The sequence below is a fragment of the Orycteropus afer genome, unplaced genomic scaffold (genome assembly GCF_000298275.1).
Source record: "Orycteropus afer afer isolate SDZICR_OR568_19922 unplaced genomic scaffold, OryAfe1.0 scaffold00083, whole genome shotgun sequence".
NCBI classification, from domain to species: Eukaryota; Metazoa; Chordata; class Mammalia; order Tubulidentata; family Orycteropodidae; genus Orycteropus; species Orycteropus afer.
Window position 1 is genome coordinate 4362866 of NW_006921670.1, and position 13348 is coordinate 4376213.

A 13348-nucleotide genomic window follows, 5' to 3' on the forward strand; every position below is an offset into this window, starting at 1 on the left:
TGTTAGAAGGAGCTGAGCATGCCCTGTCTGTTGTCCGAATAGTTCTCAGGCTTTGTGGTGGTGGGAGACGCTTACATGGAAAATCAAGGGCATCAAGGGCAGAGGAAAACCGTCCCTCTGGACCACCTGTGGCTGGCTGCTAACGGAGAGTCGGTGCGAGCCTTCAAGGGGGAAGTGAGGAGAGGCAGAAGCCTCCTGAGAAGCAGAGCTCACATCAGAAGGCCGTCGGGCACTGCTCTGGGACGGATTCACGGTCACACTGCAGAGCTGGCTGCTGGGAGACGCTGACGGGGCGTGGCTTGGCTGCCCTCGGACCCTGTTGCTTCTCACAGACTATGGCATGTAGCATGTCAGCCATTCTCTAAAGCTGGGCGCTGGCAGGGAAAGCACATTTCATCCATCTGTTCGGATCTCTGAAGAGGTGTCTCTTCACCTCCCCCTGAGGTCGGAAGCATTGAAACTGCAGACGGCGGCAGAAGGCTCCGTTGTCTGCAGGATGCTCCTGCCCCCTCCCTCCCTCCTTGGTCTCTATTTCTCTGGTCTTCTCTTCTTCCCCTCTGGGAATTGTTCCACCTGGTTTTTATCGCCATCACGTTTGTCCCCCAGGTGGGGTGCATAGTGGGGTGGCAGGTGGAGATCCTAAAACAAGGAGATGAAGAGCGGATATGCTGAGGCAGTGATGGTTCACTGGTGGAATTCCCGTCTTCCATGCCTGAGACCCAGGTTCGGTCCTGGCCAGTGCGCCTTGGGCGCAGCCACCGCCACTACCCATCTGTCAGAGTGTTGCTGCGATGCTGAAGAGATTTTAGTGGAGCCTAAGCCGGACCAGGAATAAACCCCAGTGAAAACCCTAGGGATAAAAATGGTCCAGGCCCAAAGTGCATGAGGTCTAGACAGGAGTTGGGGGGCGACGCTAAGGTGCCTAACACCAAATACTGGATAAATTAATTGGGTTTGGTGTTAATTTGGTTTTGGAGACCAGTGAAACGAGAGGGAAATTCGCAGGCCTGTTTAGGATCAAACAGAGCTGGCCCCTGGGGGTGGGCGTGGGGCACATGCATTTCCCTTGGCAGGAAGAATTGGTGGAGCCCTGTGATTGGAGGGCTGACAAAGCGTCCCCTCCCCCACCATAGCCTCGCCCTCCTTCCAAACAGCAGTGGAACAGACTGTAACTTCACAAGTGGAAATGGACCAAAAGCCTCCCCGCACCCCCCCCCCAGAGTGCTTGCATGAAGAGCGGGCATGTTTAATTGGGTTTTCTGCGCCGGGATTAATATTATAAGCTGGGGACTCTGATGTGCGTGTGTCAGGCTTTGCCACACTGCCTGCCTCCTGGGGGAAGTGCGATGAAAGTGCCTCTACTCTGCTTCTCATCCAAGTGACTTACAGCCAGCCTGGGCCAAGTGACCAAACCTGATCTGAGTCACATGTAATGCTGGCGAGACAGTCCAAGCTCAAGGTCATATCTTAAACATGCCTTCGGTATTTTTTCCGTCTCTAATTTATGTCACTTTCTAATATGCTTAGCATTTGCCCTCCCCTTGTCTCCATCCTGCTTTTTAAGGTAAATTTGCATAGAAATGGGATCTTGGTTTTCAGGACCATTCACCTGACACTTGATCTCTGCAGGGGCCCGTTGTCTACTGTTGATACCGTGAGGGTGACCCATGCAAGCCAAGACTCCCTTCAAACTGGAGCAAGGCCTTAATTAGGATCAGCTTTGCATGTTAAAGTAGTGGGGTGAATCACGTCAGCGAAGACAGTTAGCATTAACACCGGAGGGCACAATACTCCTTCCTGCTGGGGCGGTCATTCTAGGTCAAAGCCATTTGAATTTGCCGTAGACGGATAGATCTCGAAGAAAGTGTATAAAAAGTGTCTTTCTTTTATTTGGAAATAAATCCAGGCTCAGAGAGTTTAACGATGACATTTTACTTTGGCTCCTGATTTTTTTTTTTTCTTTATATCTCTTTTTGTGATTGGTAATATTCATATCTACAAATTACCTTTGGAAGGCCAAGCAGATATGGAAAATCAGAGAAACAAGGCCTCCTTGCTATCGCCGCAACTGCAGTAGGCTTTAATCCCCTGATCTCCACACCCCACACCCTCCCACAAGCTGCCACCTTCCTGATTTACCCAAATCTTGCCTACTTGGGCAGGAATTCCCACTGCGAACACGAGTGTGGTACCAATTTACTGGTGATTGAAAATCTATCAGGTTTGAGGGTGACTCATAAACTAACCTGAAGGGTTTGGTACTGAAGCAAATTCTGAAAAATGTGAAATGCCAGACAATAGCATTTGAGACTGTGTCCTGACAGTAAGCTGTCTTAGCAGGGAGTGGAAGAATTTGACGGTCATGGTGAATAAGCAACAAATCGTAATGCGAAAAGTTTGTAGGAGATACGAGAGATCAGAGGGAACTTGGGCTGCTTCTGGCCAGGCAACCTTTGCTGGGGAAAGCAAAGTCATGAAAATGATTTTGAAAACATAAATTACACTCAATTTTGTATAATATGAGGCTTCGCATGGATTATTGAATCTCATAACCTTATTAGTTGAGTATTAAAATAACCAAAAAACAAAACTCACTGCCGTGGAGTCAGACCCAACTCATAGCGACCCCTCCCTGGGTTTCCAAGGCGGTATCATTAGGGAAGTGGATTGCCCAATCTTCCTTCTGAGGAGTGGCTGGTGGGTTTGAACCACCAGCCTTCTGGTTAGCAGTCAAATGCCTTAGGCACTATGCCACTGGAGCCCAGTTGAGTACTATGATCTCCATTTCGCAAATGAGGAAACCGAGACTCCAAGGTGTTTAATTACTTGCCCAAGATCATACAGGTATTCAGCAATGAAACCAGGCCTCAACCCAGCTCTCTTCCTATGACATCCTCTAGTTTCCAGTCACTGTGGAGTCGACCCCAACTCCTGGAGACCCCATGCTGTCAGAGTAGAGCTGTGCTCCACAGGTTTTTCAATGCTGATATTTTTTCAGAAGTAGGTCACCAGGCCTTTCTTCCAAAGTATCTCTGGACAGACTCAAACCTCCAACCTCTCAGTTCACAGCCATGTACTTAACCATTTGCTCCACCAGGAGCTACTATTACTTCCTCTCACTGCCGTCGAGTCGGGTTGCCCAACCTTCCTTCTGAGGAGTAGGGGTGATGGTGGGTTTGAACCGCCAGCCTTCTGGTTAGCAGTCTAATGCCTCAGGCACTACACCACCGGAGCTCCTATTACAGTGTCTCCTAAAAAGGAAAACAACCATGTTTCATACTAACTGTAGCCTGTCGGCTGACTCATTTCTCTTTACACACTGCCATGCTTTAGTAGCAGGGCTCAGTATCTCAACTCAGAACTGTTAAAGGCAAAGTTCCCAAGAGGTCCTTGACTTCACTAAAATAATACAAATAAGCAGTCTGATCAATCGAGACTTCGAGCTCCAAGACCAGAATGTATTCTACTCTCAAGTCATGCAGAAGGACGCTCTGTTCCCCACTGGCCACTGCTGTCTAATTCTCTTAAATGATTCAGATGTAAAAGAGAAAATGGCATCTGTCTAATTAACACTGCCTGGTTAAATATAGCTGCCAAGGGACAGTGTTTACAGAACAGCCTTTCCAGCCCCTTGAGCCTCCAGTTAGAGATAGCACGTCTTCCATCCTTATCAACTGGAAACAGATGCCTCAGAAATGGGGACAGGCCAGGATAGGCACAGGGTGATGAAAGGAGAGGGGAAAGGCTGTCACTGGTCTGCACCTCCTGTTCCAGTATCTGGGGACCCAGAGAAGGACCTGGAACTAGATCCTACAGGCTCTGCTAGCTCCTCATGCAAACAACAGCCCGCACTGTGCGTCTCACTGTCCAGTGAAGACCTCCCACCACTCCCCTATGAACTGCTAAGACTGCTGCATCTCACCACCTTTCCCCCTGCCCTTCTCCTGGCACACAGGCACAATGACCACATTCTTTCTCTTCCAGCTTCACGTTACAACATGGAAGCCATCGCCAAGTTTGATTTCACTGCCTCCGGTGAGGATGAGCTGAGCTTTCACGCCGGAGATGTTCTCAAGGTAGGTGATGTGAGGCCCGGGGGAGCAAGAGGGAGTTTCAGTTACTGGAGTCTGGTCACTGAGTTAATCTAGCAATCCATGCTTTGGTCTCTTAAGAACTTCAGAGTTCTTTTTCCAACAGTGTTGGGTATGATGGAGGTTCACCTCCATCAAAAAGGTTTTCTTGAGAGCACCTGTGTGCCAGACTGGGTGCCACAAAGGCAGAGGCAGCAGAAATGCAAATAAGCCACCATCCTTATCTCAGGATGCTTGTGGTTTGGAAGAAGAAACAACTTCATCTAAAGGGCTGTTACAGGTGCTCTCATCTAAGCACTCAGGGAGTACAGGTGAGGGAACAGATGATTTTCCACCTTGAATGTGTGGCAATACCAGTGTCAGGGAATATGAAAAGATGAGTGGGGCTTGTTGGATAAATTCACCAGGCAGGACAGTGGGAGGCTGTCCAGATAGAAGGCACAGCATGAGCTAGATCTCAGAGATGCGGAGGCTTATGCTGAATTCGGGGACCATGATGAGGTTCAGCACAGTGGAACTTACCAGTAGACTGTGCAAGTGGAGAATGCCTGGGAAAGCAGGTGGAGGGGAGGTGGCTCAACAAAGGCCATGCATACTCAGGGCATCTTAAACTTGTCTTCAGCCTGCACTTGAGTTGTAGTGGCCACTTACTGAGCTAAAGAGGACTTGTCCTCCCGTATTTCATGCACCACGCTTGTAGGCTCTGCAACTTAGTTAGACCTGTGTTTTGCAAGAGCAAAAGCCCTTCAAGGGCCCATTAGGGAGTATGTGATGCCAGCATCCCCTACCCAGCACTACTTCCCAGGGGCACTGAGGCCACCAATGTCTCATCACCGAGAGTTACATTTGCTAATAGAAAGAACCCTCTTGGCATGTAAGAAAGTGAGTCAAAAGTGTCCTTGGAGCACAAACTTTGTTTGAGAATTTGAACACCCCTGGTATTTAGCCTTCTAACTACTCTCAACTTGCAAAATCTAGTAATGGGGTTGCAAAGAGTTTGCCTTCAATGTGGAAGCATCACAAGATCAAAATATTGGTTGGACTGCTGATGACCTAGGGAAAGGTGGCTTTCACTTCTTTAGGATCTTACCAAGATCGCAGAGAGAATGGTCAGACGCTAAGAAGTCCCTTCTTTCTCTATGGGGCTCTGTGACCATGTAATTATCAACCACTCTAGAGCATCCTCTGCTCAAAAGAGGCTGAGACCAAACCCACTCCTTATCTTCCATTGCAGATAGAAACTTTCATTGCAAGTTTTCCTTATTCCCCAGAAAAAGAAAAATATTTGTTCAACTCTGGTTCCCACTCCAGCTTCTAACTTCTTTCCTCTTCTTTGCTGCCAATACTGGGAAGAATTGTCTACACTGGGCGTCTCCATCCCTTCATTTCCCCTTCATCCCCACAGCCCTCTACAATCTACCTTTTACCCCTAACACTCTCCTAAAGTCCACCAGTGAGCTCCTTAATGGGAAATATAATGACCACTTAGTCTTCATCCTACTAAAATGCCTATAGAATTTGACTATTAACTATTCCTCTCCTTGAAACGAAGGAGCTCTGGTGGTATAGTGGGTAAGGCATTGGGCTGCTAACCAGAAGGTCAGCAGTTCAAACTCACCAGCTGTTCCATGGGAGGAAGATCAGGCAATCTGCTTCCGTAAGGATTTACAGCCATGGAAACCCAATGTGAGTCGCCATGAGTCAGAATCGACTCCATGGCAGTGGGCTTGGGCTCCTTGAAACTTTTCTCCCTTGCTGTAGTGGTGCTTCACTCTCCCGGTTCTCTTCCTCTCTTCTGGAGAACATCTAGGTCTCTGTTTGGTTCTTGGTCTCTTTATCCTGGAATATAAGCTTCCCTGAAGGGATTGCCCTTGGCTTTCCAGTCTTCTCCTCTCTCTGAGCCACCCCATCCACTTCTCTGGCTTCTCCTCTCACCTCTGTGCCAAAGAGCCTCAAGTCAATGGTTCTCGCTCCAGCTCTGACCTCTCTTGAACTCCAGACCCACATTCCCAGCTGTCTGCTGGATGTCACCACATGGATACCAGCTCCTAACTCAGGAGGTCCAGAATTAAAATCAACAACCCCCCCACCTCACCTTCACTTCCACCCAAACGGCTCCCTTATCCACATGCTCAGTATCACCATAAGCCAGTCACCAAACTAGAAGCCTCCATTATTATTTTCTCCCTTGCCAAATCCTGGTGATCAGTGACTAACATCTTCTGGGTACCGGCTCCGGACCAGGACCTGCCTACGAGTTCTGCAGGTGTCATTTCAACCTCTCAGCAAACCAATGAGGTTGGAACTACTTTTTCCTCCATTTTATAAAACTGATGCTAAGGGCTTAAATCACTTTTCCAAGGCCACACAACTACAATGTGACTGAGCCAGGACCTGGATGGAGCTCTGACTGATTGCAAAGCCTTTTTCCTAAGCACTGTACTCTACTCGGAATATTTGTCTTCAATATATACATAAAGATTGGAGTTTGAACCCACCCAGCTGCTCTGTGGGAAAAAAACCTGGCCATCTGCTCCCATAAAGATGACAGCCTAGAAAATCATATAGGGCAGTTAAACTCTGTCACGTAGAGTTGCTGTGAGTCAAAAGTCGACTCAACAGAACCTAACAACAACAATTGTGTGTGTGTGTGTGTGTGTGTGTTTATTTCCCTTCTTCACTGGAAAGCAGTGTGATGCAATAAAAAGGAGAAAGAAGTGTGGAGCCAGAGAGATCAGAGTTTGAATCCCTGCTTACTAGTTGTGTGGCCCTGGGCTAGTCACTTGGAAGCTCTGGTGGCATAGTACCTAAGGCATTTGATTACTAAACCAGAAGGCTGGCGGTTCAAACCCCCTAGCCACTCCTCAGATGGAAGGCTGGGCAATCTATTTCTGAACTAATACCACCTTGGAAACCCAAGGCGGGGTCGCTATGAGTCAGATTCAACTCGACAGCAGTGAGTTTGATTTGGTTTGGGCAAGTCACTTGCCCATCTCTGAGCTTCAGGGTCTGCCTCTCTCCATGGAGGCAGACAAGTCTTGAAGGCCCGTGGAAAGGATTAGCTTGATCACAGTCACTCTGTTAATCAGTGTTATCCATTTCTGCTGCCTCTGACAGTTCAGACTATTGGCGTAGCCCTTGACTGACTTCATTGCCTCCTATCACTTCCTCCTTCAGTCATTCTACACACTAGGCCCAGAGGGATCTTTCTAGAAGACAAATGAGATCCTATCACTTGCTTTGCTCAGAAGTATTCATTGGGTCCCTATGACCAATTGCTTGAAATCTAAACCCAGTGTCCCACCTCATTTTGCATGCACCTGGGTGCACACACACACACCTACCTTGTGTGCCTCGTGCTCCTGGGTCACTGTGATACACAGCCTATCCCCACTAGCCCTCCTCAGCTTCTCCCTTGTATTCCAATGCCCTTTTCCTGCACACACATATTTTACCACATCAGCCTGAAACCTTCACTGACCCTCCCCACCAAAATCGCTCCCTCGACAGCTCTTCTACAACGTTTCACAGACACTTCATGCCGGGCACCATATCTTGTCTCCTATGACAGTTATTTATGGGCACTCTGTAGCTCTGTGTTCCCACGCACCCTGTCTATCCATCCCTCATTGCTGCCCTTCCCCAGGGATCTTAGTCCTCCGTTTACGTATCAGTCTCTCCACTAGGCGAAGAGAACTCCGCTAACGCTGACAGGACAGGGATCGTGTCTGCCTCGGTGTTTAGAACAGTAACTTGGCACAAGGTTTACCCTCCTTGGTATTTGATGAGGAATCAATGAATGGTAATTCCTCCACTTGTCTGTGAACTCCTCATGAGCAGAGCCATGCTGGCTTCGTCTTTGTTATTATTTGCCAATGTCTAACACAATACATGGCCCCAAATAGGTGCTCAGTTCATATCTTTTGAGTTGTTAAACTGTATTTCTATGTGCTCATTTGGAATTCCATCATGAAGCCAAATGCTGCCTCCTCTTCAAATTCTGTCCACCGCAACTGCAGCAGTAAGGAGAAAGACAGAGAGGCTTGCTGGCTGAACTGCCTCAGATGTCTGCATGATGGTGGCTAGGTCTCTGCCAGTGTGTCCTGTGTGAAGACTAGATGTCTGTCCCTCCCCTCCAGAGATGGGTCACATGCCCCAGGAGCCTCCCAATGATTTTCAAAGCCAGCTCTTGACTGTCCCAGCAATTCACTTCTGTGATGCTCAGGTCTCCTGTTTGGTCTTCAGTGCTAAAGATGCACAGAGGTTTTCATTGGACAGTGCAAATATCTGACTAGCTCACCACCCACCCATTCCCCCCAGACTGTGAGCTCTCCAGAGCCAAGGCGCCTGCTCATCCTTCGCTGTATTCCCAGAACCTAAATGCAAACAGGAGGTGCTCACTAGATGCTGAATGCAGGGAATGGAAACAAGATAGTGGACTGGGTAGAAAACTCTTGTGAAAGAACTCTTTGCAAAGTCACGAGCAGGCTTTTCCCGGTTTATGTTACAGTCTCCGTACCCGCAATTATACTCAAGCATGTGACTTGCATTACCCATTTGAATTTGCCAGTTGTTTTGGAAAATGTCTCTTGACTCAGTCCATTATGTCTCTCTGCTTCTGTAATGCATCTAGCCTGACCCCATTTCTTCCCACTGAAACAGCGCCCTACAAGCACCAAGAGTTAATCCCACATAATTAGCTGCTTCAGTACTTCAGATTTCTGCTCTGTCTCAAAGAGCTATAATTCCATCCAATTTGAAAATTCTTCCAACCGTACATTCAGCCCTTCTCTTCCCACGTTTAACTTATTCTCAGGCCATGTACCCCAGAAAATGATTTTCTTAGTCCACAGCATAAGAACTAAGGCACCGTAAACTTAAGTGCAGAACTTCAGTTGTTGAGGCTGAACCCCATGCCTCAGGTTTATACGATGTGCACAGAGATAGGAGGAACCGAAGAGATGGGGAGATGAGAAGAACAGGAAGTGCGGGGCCCTGGGCCAGCAACGGCAGGAGGAAACCAACACCCCCCAAGGACTTTTTTGCAGAAAATGCAATTTTTTAAAGAAAACCTTGCCTTTTATATGCCATAAAAAGCCTATAAATTCAACTCCCTGGAAACACAATCTCAGATGCTGGCCAAGCACCAGGTGGTGGAGAGAAATGGCAGGCATTGTGGGATAATCTCTCAGTTGCAAGAGGAGGTTGATGGGTAGAAGCCATGATTACTAAAATTACAGCTGGTTTCAGGTCAGAGAACTAAGGACAAAGAGTAGTTGTTACCCCAATGAGCCAGTGTCCAAATGGCCTCCTCTACCTCATTCCCACTCACCTTTCTATATGACATCTGCCCTGGCCAAACACACCATCCCCATGTGATGGGAAAGGCCGGAAATTCAGAAGAGAAGGTGCAGATTGAAAGGGCCTGTTCTACAGATGAAGACGATGCCTGGTGCCATTTCTCCTAGCTCTTCTTTTGACCTAGATTTTCTGCTTCCCGGCCACCCCCAGTGTACACATACCCACACGCCCTCAGTGATACCCAACAGTCACATTTGAAGTTCGCAGCTATAAAGTTTTCTGTTCTTAGCAATCCTAGAACTCAAATATGGGACACACTTTTATTTCTTCAGAACAAACGATTAAATTCAAAACATACACATAGAATACTTGAAAGAACTTATAAATCCTTCCATGTCCTTCAGAGCTGGAGTCCTCTCTCATAAGAATATCACATTCTACAGAATTACATAGAAAGAGAGAGAGAGAGAGAGTAGACACTTTCTGAAGGCCTTTCATGTACCAGGGTTCATCTGACCCTCAGCTCAGCTCTTGGAGGGCTAGGGGTTATGATTATTCCCATTTTTCAGACGGTTAATTGACTCGCTCAAGGTCACACAGCTAGTGACAGAGCCAGGCTAGAAAGCAGGTCTGGTTTTCTGATTCCAAACTCATAGCTCTGTCCTGTTTCTTCCACCTGGGGAGTGATATTCAAAATAGATCATCACTGCTGCTAATTGAAAGGTCAGCAGTTCAAACCTACCAGCTGCTCTAGGGGAGAAAGATGAGATAGTCTGCTTCATAAAGACTATAGCCTTGGAAACCCTATAGGACAGTTCTACTCTGTCCTACAGGGTTGCCATGAGTCGGAATTAACTTGATAGCAATGGGTCTCAGTACTTAGTTCTCTTCTTTCCTTTCTCTAGCAGAGAGAAAACCATGAAACCCATGATTTCAACTCCACGTGTGCTAGGATGACTCCCAGATCTCAAACTCCAGTCAGATCTCTCTCCTGAGTCTAGACACACACTGGGAATTTCTTCTTACATGGTCCCATGGGCAACTCACCTTCACCCACATGCAATCTGAAGTCCCCAAGTTTTTCTTCAAACCCTCCTGAATTTTCTGTTTTAGTAAAAGGTATCACCACCCACTCAGTCTCCTGAGCCATAAATCCAGAGCCTTCCTGGAATCCCCCTTCTCCCTTCGCTCCCACAAACAAGCACCAAGTCCTGCCCATTTTACCTCCTATGTTTGTCAGCTGCTGTCAAGTGGCTCCAGACTCATGGTGACCCCATGGACAACAGGCCCAGATCATTGTTATCCATAGGGTTTTCGTTGGTTGATTTTTCAGAAATCGATGGCCAGGTCTTTCTTCCTAGTCTGCCTTACTCTGGAAGCTCCTCTGTTCAGCATCATAGCAACACGCCAGCCTCCACTGACAGATGGGTGGTCGCTGTGCGCAAGATTCACTGGCTGTGAATCAATCCCAGTTTCCTGCATGGAAGGCAAGAACTCTACCACTGAACCACTACCACCACACCAATGCCTCCAAAATATGTCCTCTCTTCTTCTTGCTTCGGTGGCTGCACTCATCTCCCTCCCATTTCTCCCACAACTTTGCCCCTCCAAGGCATCTTCTTGCTCCAGATACAGTGCTCTTTCTTAAATCTAATTCTTAGCATGTTATTTCCCTGCTTAAACATTTTCATGGCATCCCAGAAATTTCAAGCTAAACTCCAAACCTTCCAGCATGGGCCACAAGGCCCTGTTCTTCTAGCTTCCCTCTGTCTGCTCCTGGATCCCTAGTCCACACTCCAGCCATCCTGAAGCATGTGGTGCCCGGAACACACCACTTTGTTACAGCCTAGGAGTCGCTCTTTTGCCATCTGACTTCACCCGGGAAATTCCTCGCATTGCCTGAGCACCTCAGCCCTGATGGCCTCTCCTGCAGGTAGTCCTTCCTGCCCATCTTCTGCTCTTCCTGTTAGCACGTCTAAAAAAGGACTTAAATGAAGATGTATTATTTCTCATACAAAGTCCAGGAGGAAGAGGGCTCCTGGGGTGGTTATCTCAGTGGTCCAATCAAGGTTCTCCCATAGTTTTGCTCTGCCATCTCTTTTAGAACTATTGTTCAAGTCTATGGTGCTTATTTTAGAAACATTCTCAGGATGGGGGTGGGAGGGCAGATCTTGAACGGTGAATTTCGTTTTCTGAAATAACCAGAAGTTCCAGAGAGCCAGGTCTGGTGAGTGATATGAGCCACCAAGGTAGATGATAACACCTGGGTCACAGTCCAAGGAGCACCATCTAGGAACACAGGCGTTCTTGGTTTCCTGTCATCTGACTCTTAAAGCAGGATTACAAAGGGCGCTCCCAAGGATCTTGACTTTTGTCCAAACTCTTTGTGGAACGCATAGAATGTGACACCAAAGTTTTCAAAGCTAGTTTCCACTTGGATGCTTAAGTTCTAATCTGCTTGTTTGGAAAATAATAATAAAATCTTTAAAGTTTTCTGGTTTCCTGACAGAGAAGGACAGTCCCCTGGGGCAGCACTCTTGACTCCCCACCTTTTGTGCAGAGGACCCTAAGGTGCTGAGATTTGGAACAAATGAATTTCCAAAGGAGAAGGATTCAAGGGAATACCTCAGTGCTGAGGCTAGGAGGCCAAGCCATGAATGGGTGGCACAAGGGACAGAAATAACTTGGGGTCAAGAGAAACCAAACTCCAAAGACAAGCTCACTGCTCCCCTGCTGAGCCTGGGGTAAATCCTAGAAAAGCCATTTAAGTTCCTTTAGCTGATCTTCCTCTAAATCCAAACCCACCATGCATGCTGCCCTGCAGTCCCCTTCCATTGCTTTGTGAAGCTCTCCCAGCAGTGTCTTTGTCCTTCATTCTTTTCCACGTAGATCTTAAGTAACCAAGAGGAGTGGTTCAAAGCGGAGCTTGGAAGCCAAGAAGGCTACGTGCCCAAGAATTTTATAGATATCCAGTTTCCTGGGTAAGTATTTCCAGCCTGCCGAGATGGGCCTGCCCACACACACTCCTTTACTTTTTTGGTCGTTGCTAAAATTATCAGTGCCTACACAAGATACTGTCTAGAAGGGTTGCCTAGAGAAGGGACCACACAGCTGAAGGCCAGGGGTAGGGGAGGAGACTTAGAGTTCACCACGTTCTCTTTTGAATTGTATACCATGTGTGGGTATTGCTGATTGTAAAATTTTTATAAGGTTAAGCATTAAAACTGTCTATAATGACTGCAAACACAGGGTTTCCAAGAATTCCAGTGGGGGCGCTGTGTTGGTCACCCCCTACTTCAAAAGCTACCGCAAGGCCTTTCTCTGTTGTCTCTCAACTCTCCCTTCCATCCTAAGCAGGAATCCCAAACAGCTCTTGCTGTTAATCAGGCCTGCGGACGCTCCCTGCTGTCCGTAGACTGACTCTGCTCAGAAATGAGAGATGTCAGAGTGGAGAAAGGGGAAGTTATTTTTCTAAAGAGGAAATGAAAAACTGAGATTAGATCTTGTTTGTCTCAAGAATTGACCACAAGGGTTAGATAGAAATCTGACCTCATCTCAGAGCCAGTATCTTGACGAAAGAGCAAAGGTTTGTTAGAAAACCAAAGTGGTATTGGTGTCTCCCATTGGGTGCAGCAACATTATTCTTTGAGAGCTAGTGAGGACCTTACCAGTACCAACCACTGACCTTACGTGGGCCCTGGAGGCTACCTGGCAGTCCTGCCCCTCTGCTCTCCTGACTCTTCTAAATGACCAGTTCAGACCTTATCAGTGCTCCTCACACCTCTATGTCCTTCTCCCTCTCAGCTGATAGCCTCACTTACAACTTCCCTGGGACAATGTTGTTGTTGTTGTTATGTGCCGAGTCAAACCCCACTCATAGCGACCCCTCCTTGGGTTTCCAAGGCAGTATCACTACGGAAGTAGGATTGCCCAACCTTCCTTCTGAGGAGTGGCTG

The 13348-nt window shown here is 47.5% G+C and overlaps 1 protein-coding gene across 1 annotated transcript in view; it reads left to right on the forward strand.

Moving 5' to 3' along the window:
* The first annotated feature begins 3998 nt into the window (after window positions 1-3998).
* The window catches only part of GRAP2 (GRB2 related adaptor protein 2), a 28627-nt gene continuing 19277 nt past the window's right edge, over window positions 3999-13348 (forward strand). The window contains exons 1-2 of the mRNA XM_007941690.1: window positions 3999-4076; window positions 12282-12373. Coding sequence (XP_007939881.1) covers window positions 3999-4076; window positions 12282-12373 — 170 coding nt within the window. The remainder of the gene's footprint in view (window positions 4077-12281; window positions 12374-13348) is intronic.